Source organism: Sceloporus undulatus, chromosome 10 (assembly GCF_019175285.1).
Source record: "Sceloporus undulatus isolate JIND9_A2432 ecotype Alabama chromosome 10, SceUnd_v1.1, whole genome shotgun sequence".
NCBI lineage: Eukaryota > Metazoa > Chordata > Lepidosauria > Squamata > Phrynosomatidae > Sceloporus > Sceloporus undulatus.
This window is the reverse complement of record NC_056531.1, coordinates 1,123,211-1,143,291: the sequence shown is the minus strand read 5'-3', so window position 1 is coordinate 1,143,291 and position 20,081 is coordinate 1,123,211. Positions and strand designations below refer to the sequence as shown.

Genomic DNA, 20,081 nt, shown 5'->3' with positions numbered 1-20,081 from the left:
CAGAAATGAGTGCAATGGCTTAGGAAGAAAACATCTTCACTCTGCGCACAACACACAACCTGTGATTCAGAACACCCAAATGGGCAATCATATTGTATTCTTTGCCGAGTTTTCTCTGGAAGGTTTTTTGGTGCATTATACAGTTGTCACTGTTTATCTTGCCCACGCTAAAAATGGAACACCTGCATTAGTCATCTGTGTGCTTTTTGTGCCTGTATCAAAAAGAAAGGAAGCAAAAGAGAGAGAGAAAGAGAGAGATGTCTTTAAAAGTGTGCCAGCTGTGACGAATGACATGTGTGGACTTAGTCCACTGGAGTCTTACCACATTTTGAGTCACATGCCTTGTTTTTGGTTCAGAGTTATGGGAATTGCTGACCCTCAGGCAGAAGTAAAGTGTCAGGTCTATTTTGCTTTAAATCTCTTCAGTAAAGCACTCTTTCAATGTTTCTTCTCTGGCAAAGCCATATCCTTTCTGTCCTGGTTTGCCAGGGGTGGCTGCTGTTACTCCTCTGCTGTCCCACTTTCTCAGCTGCTTTTCGAATGTCCTGGGTTTTGTCCTCTTCTCCTGGGTGATGCTGGCCTTCTTCCATTCTTCCTTCCAACCACTCAGTTCTGTAACTTAGCTCCCCCTCCCCTTCCTGTTGTCAAAACGCATGGACATTTTACCACATTGTACCCCTTCATCATGATTTGGGTTTGCATATTCATGTAGTGACTGTTTAGTTGTTTGATAGGACTAGCGTAATAGTGGGCTAATGTTATGTCAGGCCTGCATATGGGATGCACTTATAGGCATTGCAATGCATTGAGAACACTATCACAGGGACTACAAACATGTTTTTAAACACCTATGATACAATCCTACAGGTCCAGAGCCCAGAAGTATTACCTTTTCTGAACTACAGCTCCCAGAATGCTCCAACCAGCATGGCCAGTGGAGGATTCAGAAACATTTCCAAGTTACCTTCTATTTGGAAAGGAGTTCCATTGAGAACAATGGGGTTTATTCTCAACTGTGTATAAGACTGAAGCATTCACCTGGGTTTTCTCAGCACTCCCTTGCCTATGAACCTCCCGCTAGTTTGCTCCCCACCACGGATCAGACCATTAGAAATGAATCATGAAACCACCACTCTTTTTTTCCTTGTTAAAAAATTTATTGATCATCCTCCTTGATCTTCTTGCATGCCATGTGAATGGCCAACGAACCCTGTTTGGTCAGAGAATGGGATCAATCATCTCGGTGTCTCCTTTAGGCACCGGAGCAGTTGAAAGGTGCAGCGTTGTTCTGAGAAGGCACGCTTGCTGCTGGCTCAAAAGAGGTGGAATTTTGAGGGGCGTTCGAAGGAGACAGTGCATGCTGGAACCCAACAGCATATTTCTGAAGGTCATTACTCAGCCAGTTCACCACATCGCCTTCTTCGCAGCGGCCTGGACGGAAAAAGCAGACAGCTCCTTCAGTGTTGGCTGAGTTCCTGTTTTCATCCTTGATGACCACAATCTCCCTCTCTTCCAGATCAAATCCACCAGGAGGCTCAATGTAATCGGACTGGCTAGTGAGGGAATTCTGATCTCGCTCTCTCTCGTTGAGGCTGGAGACATCAACAAAGCAGACCAACTTCCGTTTCTTCTCACTTCTCAGCTTGTCGTTGCTGAAGAGCTTGACTTTGCACAGGCTTGCCCGACAGTTCAGCCAGTCAATGTCTTCAGCCATCCTGGCGGCTAGGATCCTGGACTCAAGGGTCAGAAAGGTCTTTTGGATGAACAGTTGGTATGCTCCGTCAGAGTCAGGATGGGTGTGCCTCCTCTTTCAACCTCCCATGCTCTTCTGCAGCCAGCTGGCACTTTCCCCAGTGTGGACAGATGTGGTTTCTCAGGCAGCAGTGACATCACAAAGCCTCAGCCTCACCTGTCATGCGCCAGCAAAGGTTTTCAAAGGGCTGTGCTTAGCCTGTAACAATGGCACCAATGAAATGACTCAAGGGCATATCATGGGGAGATGTGTTGGCCCTCCAGAAGGTCTGGATTCCTATCTTATCCTTGCCCATACTAATAGGAATGTCTGGACAATCCCAAACGTCTGGAGGGTGAAAGACTCCCCATGGCTGGACTAAAGCTTTCTTCTTCAACCGATGTTGAAAAATTAGGGCTTCTCTTCTGACTTTAAATTGTAGACCATTAGAGCCAGTGGTGTAGTGGTTTGAGCTTTCAGCTACAACTCTAGAGACCAAGGTTCGAATCCCCGCTCACCCAACGAAACCCACTAGGTACCCTTAGTCTCACCCTCTTGGCCCCAGAAAATCCTGTGCTAGGTTTGCCTTAGGCTCACCGCAACAGCCCTCGGGCGCTATGCTTTAAACTATATGTCAGTCCTATCTGCACGATCCTAAGTCGACGTCTTTCAAAGAGAGATTGCACTCTTTTAAACACATGGTATGATAAAATCAAATGTTAAACAACATCAGTATACAATAGCTACATCATCCATAACAGTAAGGCTGAACTATACTGGTAAGCCTTGCCAAAATAGCTGTGTCTTCAACATGCACCTAAAAATAAGAATGGCTGAAGCAATAACATGGGGAAGAGTATAGCATAGAGTGGGCGATGTGTTAAAATTCTCTAAGGAGCATTCTTTTTCTTAGATATTATCCTTCCCTGACCGTCCAAAAGGACAGGAGTCAGAGACAGGTGTATCTTGTCTCTTGGGCGGATGCGTGTAAAGTGCATAAGCACTGAGGCTCCATTGTGGCGCCTTGGGCAAGTCGCAGGCTCTCAGCCTCAAAGGTAGACAACAGCAAACCTCCTCTGAACTCATCTGGCCAAGAAAAGCCTAGGATAGGCTCACCTTAGTTGGAAACAGCTTGAAGGCAGGCAGACAGACAACAACAAAGTCTTGCAGACCCTTGGGGGGGAAAAGACAAAAACATGCGGCATCTATGTCCCATCGATTTAATTCTGGAGCCATGTGTATGGTTGAGGTTTCTGGGATCTGATGTCCAAAACACTAGGAGGACCAGACTTTGGGGATCCCTGGACTAGTCCGATTGAACACAAATCCAAAACACACTGCAAAAATAACCCAGTTTGAGGCTGCTTGGACAGCCCTGGCTCAGTGCTAGGGAATCCTGGGAATGGAGTTTATTGTGGCACTAGAGCTCTCTGACAGAGAAGGCTAAATGCCTCATTAAACTATAGTTCCCAGAATTCCCTAGCATTGAGGCAGGGCAGTTCAAGCAGCCTCAAACTGGGTTATTTCTGCAGTGTGTTTTGGACCAAAACCCCCCTGTCATTGGTTAAGGATTACAGTTGACCCTCCACATTTGGGGCTTTAATTAGCATGTTCTCCCTAGGGCTCTCTAGGTCCCTCATAGAGTTGTGCCGGAGGACCAAGAAGTTCCTAGAGAAACCTCTTCTCTAGGCATTTGTAGGCCCTGCTCGGGCAGGTGTTGACCATAGAGTTGCACTGGAGGGCCTAGAGATTCCTAGGGAACCCTTTTGGAGGCATTTGTAGGTCCTCCAGCATGAGTCTATGATGATAGCCCTCTGACAGGTGACCAGAGAGTTGCCTTGGAGGACCTGCAGATTCCTAGAGAGGCGTTCCCTCAGGGCAAAAGAACCGTTTTTTTAATTAAGTTGCCGTTTTCCCACATTCGTGGCGGGGAAGAAGGCCCCTGCCGCCTAACGGCAGCGAATGGGGAAGAACCACCGTCTATCCTGAGGGAAAACAACAAGGAGAAGCTGGGCTGGAAGGAACCCAAAGTTCAGTTAAAGCCGTTAGGCAATAGAACCAGCCCAGCCCAGCCCAGCCTCCCCCGCTCCCCTCAGGGCCGCCTTGCCAGGCGAGGAGGTGCGCGCGCACGGCTTTTTTTGGGGGGGGGCTAAAGCCTCCTGCAAGGGGATTGGTGGAGAGCTTGGGTCCCGTGGACCCACGTGACGCCTGGAGGGGCGAGGCAGCCCTCACGCCCCTCCCCGCTTTGGACCATTCAAACGCGGGAGGCGGGAAAGGTGGCGGCGTCGTCGCCGCTTCTCGGAGGCTGGGGGTAGGTTGGTCGTCAATACACCGTTTAGCTCAATGTCTCTGGGCCCACCGCAAACTACAACTCCCAGAATTCCATAGCCTCGAGCCAGACAAGAGTGAAAGCGGGGCCAAACCGGGTTATGTCTCCAGTGTGGATGAAATTCTGGGAGTTGAAGTTTGTTGTGGGCCCAGAGACATTGAGCCACCTCTGTCAGAAAGCTCTGGGGCCACAAAAGAACTCCAGTTCCCAGAATTCCCTAGCACTGAGGCAGAGCAGTTCCAGCGGTCTCAAAGAGGACAATTTCTGCCGTGGGTTTGGGACCTCAATGATTCCCGAGCTTTGGTTCTTTGGACTTCAGTTCCCAGAAGGCCTAGCCGCCTTGGCCAACAGTCAGGAATTCTGGGAGTTGAAGTCCAAAACATCTGCTGAGCCAAAGCTTGGGAATTGCTTACTGAGCGTAAAAGTCAAGTGCAAACAACTATTATTATTATTATTATTATTATTATTATTATTATTATCATTTCCTTGCTTATTTGCCTTATCTATTTTTAGAGCCTTATTTTGACATTCTCACAGAGATGGAAGCAGAGAAACCCTCTCTACAGAAAAGTTGAGGTCCCTGGAACTCCTTGCGCAACCCTTTTGGCCTTTCTTACCCAATGCATTGAACCGTGTTGTTCATAAAGATTATATGTCAGTGCGTGCCAGCCGACTTGCTTTTAAAAGTAGAGTTAAATTGCCTAGAGTTGGAGGATTCCTAAAGGAAAGCAATGATAACAGCTTGGGTCATTTGTCATCCTAACAGCTCCGAAACAAACCATACCTTTCATCTGAGGAGATGCGCTTGGCGGTTGAAGTTTGAAGATGCTGAAATTTAAGTACGGTGCACACAATCCTACAGAGCCAGGCACAATGGAGCCCATTGCTAACCGCGCATCTAGACTTAACCTGCTTTTTCAGGTACTACCTCCCCTCTTTTTTTCCTCAGATTATATCATCTATATTGGTGTTGCATCTGCAAATTACAAATATTTTCTAAAGTGTTGAAGGTGTGACAAAATATTTTCTGGCTGTGAAGTCAAAGGCTTTCATGGCTGGCATCCATAGTTTTTTGTGGGTTTTCAGGCTCTGTGGCCATGTTCTAGAAGAGTTTCTTCCTGACGTTTCACCAGCATTCTCTGAAGATGCCAGGCACAGATGCTGGTGAAACATTAGGAAGAAACTCTTCTAGAATATGGTCACAGAGCCTGAAAAACCCACAAAAAAACTATTTTCTGGCTGCTTATCTCCCTTTTGTTACAGTAAGGGTCAGCAGCTAGTGGCTGCTGGGGCAACGAGGCCCATTGAGTTACTGTCTTCAGCCACTAGTTCCTCCTCCAGAAGCAAAAGTGCATTATGGGTGGGTGCTTTCTGCAGCAATGGTGGGGGGTGGCAAAGGCTGGGGAGCCTATGATCCTCCTGATGTTGGTGAACTACAGTCGGCCCTTCTTATACATGGATTTTTTATCCATGGATTCAAGCATCCACGGTTTGAAAATGTTCAAAAAAGTATAAATTTCAAAGATCCAATCTTGATTTTCCATCTTTTATAAGGGACACCATTTTGCAATGTCATTATATTTAATGGGACTTGAGCATCCACGGATTTTGTTATCCATGGGGGATCTTGGAACCAAACTCCAGCATATAACAAGGGTCCACTGTACTACCCCATTGAGCAGGCTGGATATATTGGATGGAAATTGGATTGTTACAATGTCTGGAGAGCTGCAGGTGTCTGGCTCTGTTCTATGGGGTTGCCCTGCATTGCCCTTTGGCCTGCGCAGTTTTTTTTTTTTTTCTTTTCCGAATCTGACCACTAAACTGAATATTCCCCCTAATATGGCACTGACACTGACAAACTGAAATTCAGTGTCAAGGGAAGGTGTTTTTCTTGCCAGGTTGAAAGGATGGCCGTAAATTGACAGGTGACTTGAAAAGTATATACCCACCCACCCACCCCTTGCCTTCTCTTTTAAATGGTATGTTTGGTTTCTAAATAGTTTTCAGTGACAGGGAGAAGCCCAGTTTACTAAAGGCTGAGGAGAATAGTGGTGACCATTTCCCCCTCTTGCTTATCCTTGCATGACAATTGGTTCAAATGCTTGCTGTAAAAGGCCCAGGCCCAGCTGACAAATATTGCTATGGGACTATTCTAGTCTTTTAAAGGATTAATTCGAAAGCATGGGTGGGGAACCTGTGGTCCGTTGGCATGACCATTGTTCAAAGGTAATGGGAGATATTGTCCCACTTCTGAAAAGCCACAGTTTCCTTACTCCGACACTAAAAATCAAAAAAGAAACAAGCTGTTTGATATCCACAAAATGAACTGGTTTAAATATGCATCTGAAATGGGAGTGGGCAATTTGTAGACCTCCAGATACTGAGTGCCAATAGTGAGGGATGGTAGAAGCTATAGCCCAACAATGTCTCAGTGGTACAAGTTGCTCACCTCTGTTGCAGTACTAGTTTGTGTGAACTGTATGCCCATATTGTTCTTCAGTTTTTGTTTAACTGATGTTTGCCTTTGTTACCAGGGAAAGTTACCATCTATGACTCAACAGCAGATGTCTCCATTTTCCAGGGAAGGCATTTTGGACTCTCTGATGCTGCTTTTTGAAGAATGTAGTAATCCTGTTTTAATGAATACAAAGCACGTGGGCAATTTTATTAAAAAATGTATGTCTTTTGGTTTTCTTTTAAGTCTTCAATTAAAAAGCACATTTATTTTATAAAGGTAGAGGAAATCCATGTAGCCATAGTAGATTATGTATTTTTGATTGGTTCTTGTTATCCCTCTGCGTAGAAGATGATAATGCAGGTAGTAAATGAGTGTTGATCTTGCCTAGCAAATAAACATGGTACAATTATGTGGAAGTTATGTCTATAGTATATGTACATTTCAGTCAGCAATGCATTGGGGGGAAGGAGGAAGTGTGTATGATTTTTTTGACTACAGTTCTCATAATCCATCAGTCCAAAAATCATCTAGTGGGCATTAGGTTGCCTGCCATTCTGCTTATTATATGTATATATACTTGCAGTTAGATTGGATTCAGAGTGGCAGCTTGGTCTCCTGATCCTGTGATGCATGTTTAAGCAGAACTAAGTCCTTGCGCTGTTCAGTGGGTCTCATTCTAAGTAGTCGTGCATAGAATCAGGTTTGGTGCTTTGAGAGATGTACATTTTTTTCATTACAAAGATCTAAAGTTAAGCTTGATGACCTTTTGTCATCTCCCCGTCTTATTTACATTTTGAATCACTGACTGCTCTAGAAAGAAATAGAAATTTGCATGATAGAAACAGTAGTGGCATTAAAAGAGAAGCTCCCTGGAATTGGTTGCTTCCTGAGCCACTCTGTGATTTGAAAGACAGAAATTTGGTTCCTTGTGCCACAGATTGTAAGGTTCACCCAATGGCTGCATAATCAGTACTATTTGCATTGCTGTTGCCTTTATTTCATATATTTTCAACCAGAGGTAGAATAGGAAGACCAGTGGCTGTAATTTCCAACAATTTGCTCTTTCCTCCTAGAGACTTTCTGTGATGATCCATTTTATGATATCTTGATGTATTAACTTGTCTTTTTAAAGATGAAGTCGTCATTTATATAGCAACAGCATCAAATTTAGTGCCTTATAGAAAACATAAGCAAAAGACAAGTTTCTTCCAAGGAGCTAAATGTGAAGAGAGTGCATTTGAGTAAGGAAAACAGGGGAAAATGTGAATGAGTGCTTTAAACCTGTGTAAGCTTTGATTAATATCAGATGTCTTCTTAATCTTCTGCAGATTCAAGTTCAATAGCAGAAGTCCGAGAGCTTCAGCCGAGCATGAAGGACTTCGAAGTCAGGAGTGTGGTGGGATGTGGTTACTTTGCAGAAGTGCAAGTAGTAAGAGAAAAGGCAACTGGCGATGTCTATGCCATGAAGGTGTTGAGCAAGGAGGCTCTGCTGGCAGAGGATCAAGTACGTTTCTCTTTTGATTTTATAACTTCCAAGCGTTTAGCTGCAATATGAAATATTGCTGAGTGTGTAATCAGGGAGGTTGTGACTAAGTATGGATTCTCAGACACAGGTAGGTTTTGTTTGCCAGAAATGTCAGATATGCTTACTAATAGTTGAGTAAATGGTGGAGCACTCCTTCCTTGTGCCGGGCTCAGTGTTATGGAATTGGTTCAAAGTGAGAGCTATTGCAGTTCCTTTAGAGTGCTAAGAAACCTAGTTTCAAATCTCCTCCGCCACAAAGCTCACTGGAGACTGGGAATCAGTCATCAGCCTAATGTGTTCTTACATGGTTTTGTAGTAAGGATAAAATGGGAAAAGAAGAACCAGGTACACCAGTTGGTCTCCTTAGATGACTGTCAGGAGTAATATGTTACAAGCCTTTAGAGCAATTCACCTCAAACACGATGTGTTATTTTATCCTGCATTGCAAATTGGAGCTCAGGTTGCCTCAGGTCACCAAGAGAGTGACTGAGGTGAAATGTCAACTAGACTGCCTAAGTCATGGAAGGCTCAGCATATGGCCCTTCAAATATTGTTGGCCAGTAAGTCCCAACAGCACTGGCCAGCATAGCCACTGCTGAGAAGGAATGCTAGTAATAGTGTCCCAGCAATATATAGAGGGCTGTATGAGATTATGCTCTTGTCCACTGTGTTATACCAGTCATTTTTAAGCATCTGTTTTATGGAAATACTACATTGAATATTTTGTTTTTCCTCCTTGTCTCACTTTCTTCCTACTGCTGGTACAGCCTCCATGAGTAAATGTAGGAATGAGAATCAAGCATTGGGAGTTTCTACAAACATAGGAAGCTGTCTTACAGTAGACCATTTGTCCATCTAGCACAGTACTGTCAACACTGACACACAGCAGCTAACTAACTGGCAAAGCCAGGAGTTGAACTGGGACTTGCTGCCTGGAAAGCAGATTGTCTGCTGCTGAGCTATAGCCCCATACCAGGTTCTAGGGACAGTCAGGTTGCTATGAAATGAGGAAGCTAGTCTAGATGCCCCCAAAAAGATACATATTTTTAAAAGAAGACAGGTATTTCTCTGCTGAATATTAACTATGAACTGACAATTGAATTCCTCAAGATTTCTTTCTTGAAAGCTTATTTCATATTCAGATTATGAAGAACAATGCAATATATGATCACATAGTATATATTTATTCAGTTGATGTACCCCTGTGAATGTTGTCTGAAAACCTGCAAAGTTTGATTTTTATTTTTGTAAGGATGAATTGTGGCAGAGGAAGAGGCATTGTATAAGGAAGTGAAAAGTAGTGGGATGTGTGGTCAAGGATATGTGATTTGAAGGCAAGGAATAATAGAACTCTGAACCTGCCATTGTGTTTGTTTTGCGAGTCTGTCTTAAGAAGGGTAGAAGGTTGGACTGAAAAATTCAGAATGCAAATATTTCAGAAACTGAACATTAGACCCTTGGTCATTGAAGGGTTTTGGCTTTACATGTGAATGACTCCGCTTTAAACTGACATGCCAATCCACTTCCTTTTTTCCCCCCTCCATGGATTTGATTTATTTGTAGATCTCATTCTTTGAGGAAGAGAGGAATGTATTATCCCAGAATACCAGCCCTTGGATTCCACAACTCTTTTATGCATTCCAGGACAAGAAGAATCTTTATTTGGTGAGTTTTGTGTTTTTAGGTTATGAGTGGGCTGATAGCTTTCACCTTCACAATCTGAGCAAGTTGCTGACTGCTAAGGACTGTTGGATCGAGTTTGATTATGCTGCATTCACTTCAAAGCAATTACAGAGGGAAATTAGATTAGATGTTAAATCTTCCTGCTAAGGAAAGGTGAGAGCTGTCTGCAGAATAGTGAACACTTGAATCCAAGAATGAAGAGCACTTGGCAGTTAATTTACATTTTTCAATTATAAGCCCATATTTAAATATTTTAAAATGTTAGCTTTCTAAAATAGCACGATCTGAAATGGAATTTGGGGACCTTCTGACCTGTGTGGATAGTACTGCTCCCACTTTCCTCTTTCATGCTGTACAAGATGATGAGTGAGGCTGGAGTCCTATTGGTGCCTTACACCAGTAGTTACACCAATGGCATAATAACTTATCATGTGCTTGGGGGTTGCTGTTTGTCTTGTGAGGGTAGTAAAGGATTGTGGAGGCCACAAAAGCATCCTTGGGGCCAGATGCTTTGTGATGCACCCAGAGCCCCCAAACACAGCATTAATTACTAGCTTTTAGAGCCTCTACAATTCTCTGGATGGGAGCTGTCTTTGAATCCTAATTTTTATGTTGTTTGTTGCATCATCTAAGATACTTTTATCTTTTGTTCGGGACATGTGGGAAAAACAATGACACTTTCATATTAGAATTTTTCTTCTACAAAGGTGTCAACGTTTTAGTCTTTATCAGTACACAATGCTGTGCATATCTTGCTTTGACCACATGGCAACTATGGGTTGCTATTGTTTTTAGTCTATTTTTAATTGCAGTACGTCTTTCATACTTTCATGAGAGCCATGATAGTGTAGTTGTCTGAGTGTTGGACTATAACTCTGATGAGAGGCCTCGGTTTGAATCCCCACTTGCCAAAGAAACCAGTTGGTTGACCTTAGGCAAGTCACACATTCTCAGCCTAAGAGGAAGGCAGTGGCAAACATCCACATAAGAAATTTTAAAAGCCAACGTGGTGCAGCGGTTTGGATTTATTGGACTAAGGGGGACTGGGGTTTGAATCCCTTCTTAGCCATGGATACTCATTAGGCAGTCTTGGTTAAGTGACTCTCTCTCAGCCTTCGAGGAAGGCACCTGTAAACCTGAGTTGAAAAACCTGAGTTGGTGATAGTATGTGTCATTTGAAGTATAAGAGCTTCACAAAACCTGATTTTCTATTTGGGTGATCTAATTGTTTTCAATTTTTTGAAGGTTATGGAATATGAGCCTGGAGGCGATCTCCTCTCATTCTTAAACAGATATGAGGATCAGCTTGATGAAAACATTGTTCAGTTTTATCTAGCCGAAACAATTCTGGCCATTCATAGTGTCCATCAAATGGGCTATGTACATCGGTGAGTGAATTTCTCCATTTCATACCAATATGCTTAACTAGACAGAATAGTTTACTGTCAAATAGTGTTTGTCTGGTGCACAAGTCACAAGCCTAGAGCAAAAAAGCTTGGAATATTTAAAAATGGGTTTGCTTTCATTGTTCTTGTAGCATGATGAATGTGATACTTCAGTGCAGCCTAATAACTGCACATTACATTGTCCAGGTGCATAGTGTGACATTCTCCCCCTCTTTGTTCCTTCTATTATATGGTGTTAGTAGCTCATATTTATCATCCTTCCTTGGCAAGGAAATATCAGTAGCCTTAGTGTCTGAAATTCAGACCAAACAGCAAGAACTGTGAATTGGGAGGGGCATTATGAAGGGAAAGTGCATAGAAATTTCACATTTAGGTTTAACTGGTAGATAGTTCAGGGTAACTTGCTTCAGTCATCTAAAGGTAGTTGGTTTATGGTGCACCTGCTCTCTTCTTCACTGGATAGGTGTTCCTGTGGGAGCTGAAGTCTGAACCGTTTTGACAGCTAAACTACATTCCTTATTCTTATTTCTCTGTTAACATTAATATAGTAGAGTAAGTACTTCTGGTTTGATAAAAACAGCTCTACGGCTTGTTTTCTGTTTATTTACAGAGATATAAAGCCAGAGAATATCCTCATTGATCGAACAGGTCATATCAAGCTGGTGGACTTTGGATCAGCTGCCAAAATGACAGTGGATAAAATGGTAATAAAATTCTTTGGGGTGTGGAATGAAAGCAGAAAACATTTAAATTTAATTTGGTCTCTTGATATCTACTGTAAGAAACTTGCTAAGAAAACCCTATGATAGGTTCGCCTTAGGTTGTTGTAAGTAAAAAATGGCTTTGAGGCACACAACAACAATAATAGTGTAAAAGTGTCCAATTTTATAGCTAGCAATGAGACATTGGCATAATTGAAAAATGGTACAAATGTGGACTAGGTTGTCATTCGACTTAAAAAACAAACAAACTATAGGCAACCAGGAAATCTACCTGTGTTGTCTGATTGATAATATGAGTTTGGTCAAAAGTGGTTCAGAAATGTGCATTTTGGAGCAAAGAATACAGAAATTTGAAGTGTGTGTTTGGGAGAAACCTGAAATACTTGAAAGATTAAAACCTAAACATTACTGTGTTTTTCATTTTGGTCTTGTTCAATACACCAGGTCTGTAAAGGTCACTGGTTTTGGTGACTCAGTGATCAAGCATGTGGGTTTATATTGCATAACAGACACTTTAAATTATAGTATCAGTTTATTTTCTGTGTTACATAGATTTTTTTTTCCTTTTGAAAAATACAATAAAGATTTACAGTATGCATGCCAGAGAGAAGGGTTCTCGATCCTTATCTTGGTACAATATTTTTGTCTCTTACAAAGACCTATTTAACAGGTTCACAGAGAGAAGTCTCTAAGAAGTTGTCCTCGTTTTTGGTTTTATTTTTAAGATTAAAAACTAGGGCTTACATCAAAGTATCTTGAAAAACTAGAGTGTAATTGTAAACACAGGAGTTATAGTTGAATTGCTCTCCTCAACATATAGTGGGCACAATCCAACAGTGAACATTACAAGTAAACTGAACAATAAAATCATTTAAATTACCACTGCAAATCCATTTAAATAATAGCATTAACATCATTAATCAGTAAACGTTGCAGCAGTTTAAAAGGCCAGTTTCAAGAGATGTCATCTCTTCTTTGTTAAAAGCAGCAAGGGTTAGAACTGATTGCTGCTCTTAAGGAAGGTACATTCCAGAGTCTGGCCGCAACAGAGGAGAACATGCTCTCAAACATGCTCTCCATACAAGTCTCCGCAGGCACTAGGGCTCTTAAGAGAGCCTCTCCTGAAGATCTCAAGCATATAGGCAGGTTCATAACAAGGCAAGCAGTCTCTTTGCTAGGTCCCAAACAGTTTAGGTCTTTAAAGGTTAGTACCAATATATTGATTTGGTCCTGGAAAGGAGTTGGCAACTACTGCAGTAATGGTGTAATGGGGTCTCAATATCATGCACCAGTCTGCAGCATAGCTGCTAGGTGTTGGACCAACTGAGCCTTGCAGACCAATCATCTAAAAAACTGCTCTCTATGAGTACATTTAGAGAATTCAAGTGGCATGTAGGGAATCCCCTGGCAAGAGAAACTGCCAGTGTCCTGCAAGCGACGAGCTAATGAAATAAAATGCCTGTGTGTCTGAAGTACTCACCACAGAGGCTTCCTCATTTATTTTCCACCTTTCAGTTGTTCTCTACTGGGAGGAAGGTTATTTTGGGGCATTTCTGCATCAGCAGTGATTGAAACATACCCTTGCTCCCATTGCAGAGGTAACGTCTCTCCTTTATTGAGGAACAGGTTGTTGCCTTGTTACGCCTAAATGACTACTTGACCAACATTAAATCTACCTGCATCCATGTTACATACTTATAAAACTAGGGCTGTGTTCAAATGTCATGCTACGCTAGAGGAGTTTGGTGGGTTTTTTGGGCTATGTGGCCATGGTCTAGAAGAATTTATTCCTGACGTTTTGCCTGCATCTGTGGCTGGTATGTTCAGAGAAGCTTTCAACTTCACACTACACTAGATAGTTCTTGATGGTGGTGTCCAACTTGCATCTTCCCCACTCACTAGGCCAATTGTTGTAGTTGAACAACAGTTGTGGATTCACGTCTGGAAACTACTGTGCTAAATTTTATCATATTTTGGTGCAGGGATGGGCAGAGTTCTTGTTGGAGTGCAACTCCCAGTGTTTCTTACCATTGACTACGCTAGCAAGGCTGCTGGAAGTTCAGTCCAATAATATCTGGTGGGGTGCAAGTTGTTCACCCTTGGTTACTGCAAGATAAATGAGTCTCATTTTCCTTGTCCTGCACATCTGTGGGAAGGAATTGAGAAGCTTTTGCTTTGCCTTTTAGTTAACCACAGCGTGCTATGTTGTCTGGACCTGAAACTCTGGTTAACGCGAAAAGTGTTGGTTTGAAAGCATGGGTTTAAACCGACCACCTTGGCTTGCTTTGAACTAACCATAGCGTCCATCACAGTTAGCTCAAAAGCAGGAGTGGGAATTGTGCAGCCTACCAGATGCTGGCTTGCAGCATCACCATTGAGTATGATAGGTAGGACTACTGGAGAGGTGTCTGTTGGTTGCTGCCCCTACTCAAAACCAAAAGCTATCAAACTTACTTTGACCATACAGGAAGAAAGAGAGGCATGGGAGCAAACTCAAGGCTCTTTATAGCTCAATTATATCATGTCAAAGTGGTGGCTTCAGGCAGTGGTTCCCAGATTTTGGTCCTCCAGAGGTTTTAGACTTAAGCTCCCAGAGTTCCTGACTGTTGCACAAATTGGCTATGGCTTCTGAGAGTTGAAGTGCAAAAGACTGGGAGGACTAAAGTTTGGGCATCACTGGCATATGGTGTGGATGAGGAAAGAACCTTTTCATAAACTAGGAAACCACTGCAGGCCAGAATCAGTCCCCGAGTTTAAGGTTTCCCCACTCCTCACTTACATCACATTTGAATGCTGCCTCTATAATTATGAATTTTGGAATCTATACTGAATGTTCCCTGACAACAAATACAATTAGGGAAAGCTTTGCAGCAGAGATTATCTCTGATACATATTTAGAAAGAGCAGGCTTTTCAAATTGCTTGCATAATTAATTTTTGGTAGGGATTTCTACAGAAGCGAGTTAATTTTTCCCCCAAAAAGTTGCTCATTTCTCAGGAGAGATGAGTGTCTTTTAGTTGAAAGGAACTGATGTAACAGATCGCATTGATATGTGGCGTCTGCCCTGGTCCTTGGCTTTAATAGTGTGCTTGCTTTCTGAGAAGAGTCTAAAATAGGCAATTACACAGCTGAGGTCTTAGGGATGGTGAATAATGGTGTTCTTGATTACATTTAGAAATGTCTTGTGATAGAACAAATGCTTCTTGATTAAAGGAATGTAATATGGTTTCATAGAGGAATGAGGTTTGAGCTAATTACTCTATTTGTCTATTCCAGCCTCAGGTTTTTAAATAATGCAGAATTATAATTAAACGATTCTTGCATTCTTTTGATAGTATTTAAAGAAAGTGTTAGATTTTTTTTCCAGGTTAAGCTAGCAACATTTACTAATGTGTATTTTATTTAAGAATATAATGACTTTCCAGCTGAGTTTCCCTGGCTTCTTTTGGAAGTTGAAGCAAGGGCTCCCTTTCCAGTATGAACAAATAAGGTTCTCTCAAGAGAAAGTGGGACATTTCCACTTGCAGCTTGAGAATGTTCTGGACAGAGCCTAGAAATGTCACACATTTGGGCAGCAACTCCCAGAATCCCCTAGTCCAAAAATGTCACATACCCAAGCTCATTGTTGTAGCTTAAGCCATCCAACAATGAGCTAGTCTTGCTGAGGATGCTATGCTTTACAGTAGGGCCTTGGTATTCAATAAGGTTTGGTTCCAGAATCTCCCGTGGATATCCATGGAGACCCAAGTCATATTACAATACAGTGGGATAGTAAAGTGGCAAAATCAGGCTTTCCTTTTTGGATTTTTTGAGGGGTAGGGGATATTTTCAAGCAGTGGATGGTTAAATCCATGGATGCTAATACAAGTTGCCTATCTCTGCTTTGGTTAATGTTTTGTTACATATGCAATCCATTATTTTCTTTGTTAGTCTTGTCCCTAGTGAATAATATACAGTGCACACACCTTGTGTTCAATTGCTGATAGCACATCTTTCAGATTGCTTTTTTAAGTAATGTAAGAAGTGGCTGGAATACATTAAAACTGAGATAAGGTGAAATCCATCCAATTTTGCGTCTACTTTCCAGGTGAATGCCAAACTGTCACTTGGCACGCCAGATTATATGGCCCCAGAGCTGTTAACAGTGTTGAATGGTGATGGCAAAAGTACATATGGAGCAGAATGTGACTGGTGGTCTCTAGGAGTGATTGCTTATGAAATGGTCTACAGAAAGTCTCCATTTGCTGATGGGACCTCAACGAAAACCTTTAATAACATCAAGAATTATCAGGTACGTGTAGGACGTCCTTTGCTACAGGTGAAGTAGGAACTCTTTTCGTTTTAGCCAACTCCCAAGACTTTTACGATACGGTCCTATATCTGGCATGCATATATATTGCTTAGATTTCACTAGCTGTTTTCTCTTCTAGCAGTGCCATTGACGGATACATTATTTGCAGCAGGAATTTTGGAACTGTATGAAGTTACTGTTGATTAGCCAATAGCAAAATCTCCTTCAGTCATATCTTGAACTTTACTCAGATCCGAGTGTACTTTGCCTTATTAAAAGCAAATAGATTCTTTGTCAGAATCCCAAATTATTGCAGCACCAACAGTGAGATTTTATTACCTGTATTAACTAGGCATATTTTCATACTCTAACATGCTTTACATATGGTAATTTAGCTTACTCTTACTAGTCTTAGGGAGGGAGCACTAAAGCCACATCTTCAAGCACTGGAAATGTTTTTTGGCATGTACTCAAGAATCTCAATTTTTTAAAGGTATTGTCCCTGTACTTTCAAGCTTTTCTCTGCTTAGCTGAAGGCTGAGTTTCTTGGGAGGCCATAGTCTATAGCTACTATTCAGGTTTTTCTGCTGTTTTGTGGCCAGCTACCTTTGATTCTTTAGGTGCACTGAAGGATATTAAAAGCCTAGGCTAGGAAACAAAGACAAGGGCAACACGTTCTGTGAATCTGAGGCCATGTTCGACTTGTATTTCTCAAGCGGTAGTCTCCTTGCTTTCGAAACTAAGAAAAGTTCCAAAAGATGTTTGCAATACAGTACAAGAAGATGCTGTTCAAAGAAAACCAGATGGCCCTTAAGGGATGGACAAGCTTGGCTTGGCTACTGTAGCTCTTTGGAGTTTAGTTTTTCACTTCTGGTTTCTATACTACTGAATGACATTTATTTTATTTTATTTTTATTTTATTTCTTTGTTTCAACTGCAGAGGTTTCTGAAGTTCCCTGAGGATGTGAAAGTCACCAATGAATTTCTTGATCTGGTGCAATGTCTATTGTGCGGGCAGAAAGAGAGACTAGATTATGAAGGTCTCTGCTATCATCCATTTTTTTCCACAGTTGAGTGGAATACTATCCGTAACTGTGAGTAACATGTTGTTACGTGTGAGTACCATGGCTTACTGTGTTCCTACGGCAGGGGTGGGCAAAGTGTGGGTCATCTACAAATGGGGAAAGGGCAAAGGCAATTTAAATTTGCTGCTGCTAAGAGACACTTTTGTTCGGCGGGGGGAGATGCCTTTAGTTAGAAATGAATTCAATAATATATCATAAAATGCAATGTACATATATTGAACTATACATGGAGCTATGTTGAACTGTTTTAAACATTTAATAGCGAATAACCCACCCACCCTGAGAAAGTGCAGCCCTTGAGCATTTGGCCTATTGAAAAGTGGCTCCCAGCCCCACAGAGCCCCTCAGAGCCAAGGCACAATGGGAGGAGTAGCTTGGAAAATGCCTTTGATGGGCATTGGGGGGGAAAGAGCTGGCTCAATTTAGACCCATTCTCTTAGAGGAGGCTGCTGTGCAACTATGTTGGCACAGCTTTTTGTTCCAGTGTGAATGAATAGGATCCCAGCTTTTGTTCTGCTACTAAGGGGGATAACTTTCCAAAAGTAAATAGAGCATCTTGATATTACAGATGAGCTTAGATGGTGGAATCATAGAGTTGGAAGAGACCTCCATTATTTTCCTTCTTTTAAATTACAGTGAGGACGGTCTGTGTTGCTTGTCTCGGGGTTTGTGGGTCTTCCCAGTCTCTGGTAGAGCGGATTTACTCCTGGACTCAGTAAATAGAAAGGAGAAATGGTTCACGTGACCCAAATGTGTTGTCTTCCTTCCCTGAATTTTGCTCCAACTGAGTTAGAGGCTTGCAGCTGGTCTATAGGTTTGGCTTCAGAGCTATAGATTCCACTTCTGCCAGGCCTCAGAATAAGGTATCTCAGGCTACATGTTTGTCCCAGGGCGGCCGCTTGGTCCTATGGAATGGGCTATATAACTCCCTGGGTTGCCACAGCAACCCAGCATTTCTTCCTTCTCTCCACATTTTTGCAGTCAGTTCCAGGTGTGTAAAAATGAGAGGGGAGGTCCTGGAGGTGGCTGTGCTCAGGATGCATTTCCCAGGGAGGTGATCAGCACAACTGGGATTTGAGTCAGCTTGTTTGATTTACAGTTACTCATGTTCCAAGTGTGGCATGTGGATTTTATATGTTGTGCACATATCTCAGGGTGGTGTTTTTTCTTCTTCTTCTTCTGGGAAATCTGTTTGCTTTGTCCCTCACTTGAAATTGTGGGATGTGTACGCCATTTTACTTTGCTTGGTGTGTCTTCAGCTGTGCCCAGAGCCTGTGATCTGCATTGTCGCAGGCCTAAATCCTATAAGTAGCTCCAACTAGAGTAGATCTATTAAAATCAGGGGGAATTTCGTATATGTTAACTCTTCCTTCAACAGCTGACGTAGTGTTTTTACTCTAGTTGGGACTACCAACAGGATTCAGGATGTAGTATTCATATTAAATTGTGTTGGCATTGGTGTTTTTGTTTTTGTTTTTGTTTTTGTTTTTTTGGGAGAGGGGCATTCTTTATATTTCCCACTTGAACTCAGATATGATGCATGCAGGTGTACTATAAACTAAATATACACTAAATACATATATATCCCAGATTAGAAAATAAGTATCTAGTTTAAATGTTTAAAAATAATGAAGCATTTTATTTCCATGTAATTTGTATTTATTTTTAGACAAAACAATGCCTACTGTAAAAGTCCTCATTGACTTTTAACTTCCCTGCTTCTCCCGCTTAGTTCTCCTTAACCTTTGGGAAGAGTAGCTTGCTCCTCCATTTCCTTTCCCTGAAAGCAACATCAGCATTTTCTGTGGGAAGCGCTGCCAATGTGTTTGAATTAAGGAGACACTCCCCCCCCCCCCCGGCTTATTAATTCTAGTCACTTGTGACGGTTTATAAGCAGCCGGGTTGAGAACCTGAAGAGTTAAAAAAGAGGGGGGAAATGAGGCTGTGAAAGCCTTTGGCAGCCTAGAGGGAGCTAGCACGCTCCAGCCGTGACTCATTTTGCTTGTGTCAGTCAGATAACTATCAGCATCTGTCAGGAATCGAGGGAGGCAGAGTTAAACTTGGGAGCAAGGTGCCTGCACTGCAGGGACCATCGTGCTGGTTCCCTATATTTCCCTTCCCATCAGCCCTTCAGCTCTGAATGATCTATATGGAATCCATGGTAACAGCACTGGCACACTGTACATCTATCAGCTTGTGACAGTGAGCAGGCTGGCTGGAGGGGTGCCTGTTTTCCCAGCACAAAAAGAGAGCCATGGTTGCTTTGCATTGTGCAAGGATACCTTCCAGGGATTAAATGCGTACTGAAAACTGACAAAGGTACATCATATTGATGAGGGGGGATCTCATGGGCATGCAGAGCAGCAGGCACCTCTTTCCAGGGTTTTATGGTGGCTGTTGCTTTATCTAAATTGCAGCAAACATTAAGGGAAGGTTAAAATGGCATGCTGGGGGGCAGCAGATCTCAGTGGAGACCCGAAGGGGAAATGATTCCATGAAGAGTCATTAGCACTGAAGCCAGACTGCACTGGTGTCCCATCCCGAGTGTTGAGCAAGCTGGGAGCCTTGGGTGGTGGGGTTATTCTCATAAAAGCTGTTGAGATTTAGTAGCTCAGTCTAACGTGTCCACAGGCAAGAGTGATTTGGCAGTGGGAGACCTGGATCTGTAGACTTTACTGTGTGCTACCCCCAATCTTCACTTCATGATCCCTTTTTTAGGGACCCACAGCAACTGGTTTAGTTCATTAGGTAGCTTAGAGGACCCTGTCGTGTTCCAGAGAGATCTGGAGAAATCATGTTCCAGAGAGATCCGGTTAGAAACCTGACAGTCATTTTTATTTTGAGGGT

At 42.4% G+C, this 20,081-nt stretch overlaps 1 protein-coding gene across 1 annotated transcript in view; it reads left to right on the top strand.

Annotated features, from left to right (window-relative positions):
• The first annotated feature begins 4,008 nt into the window (after positions 1 to 4,008).
• Positions 4,009 to 20,081, top strand: part of CIT (citron rho-interacting serine/threonine kinase) — a 73,678-nt gene continuing 57,605 nt past the window's right edge. Inside the window, exons 1-9 of the mRNA XM_042441852.1 lie at positions 4,009 to 4,043; positions 4,828 to 4,982; positions 6,599 to 6,740; positions 7,851 to 8,026; positions 9,611 to 9,712; positions 10,976 to 11,118; positions 11,747 to 11,840; positions 15,946 to 16,149; positions 17,090 to 17,243. Of these exons, the coding sequence (XP_042297786.1) occupies positions 4,887 to 4,982; positions 6,599 to 6,740; positions 7,851 to 8,026; positions 9,611 to 9,712; positions 10,976 to 11,118; positions 11,747 to 11,840; positions 15,946 to 16,149; positions 17,090 to 17,243 (1,111 nt within the window). The 5' untranslated portion in view covers positions 4,009 to 4,043; positions 4,828 to 4,886. The remainder of the gene's footprint in view (positions 4,044 to 4,827; positions 4,983 to 6,598; positions 6,741 to 7,850; positions 8,027 to 9,610; positions 9,713 to 10,975; positions 11,119 to 11,746; positions 11,841 to 15,945; positions 16,150 to 17,089; positions 17,244 to 20,081) is intronic.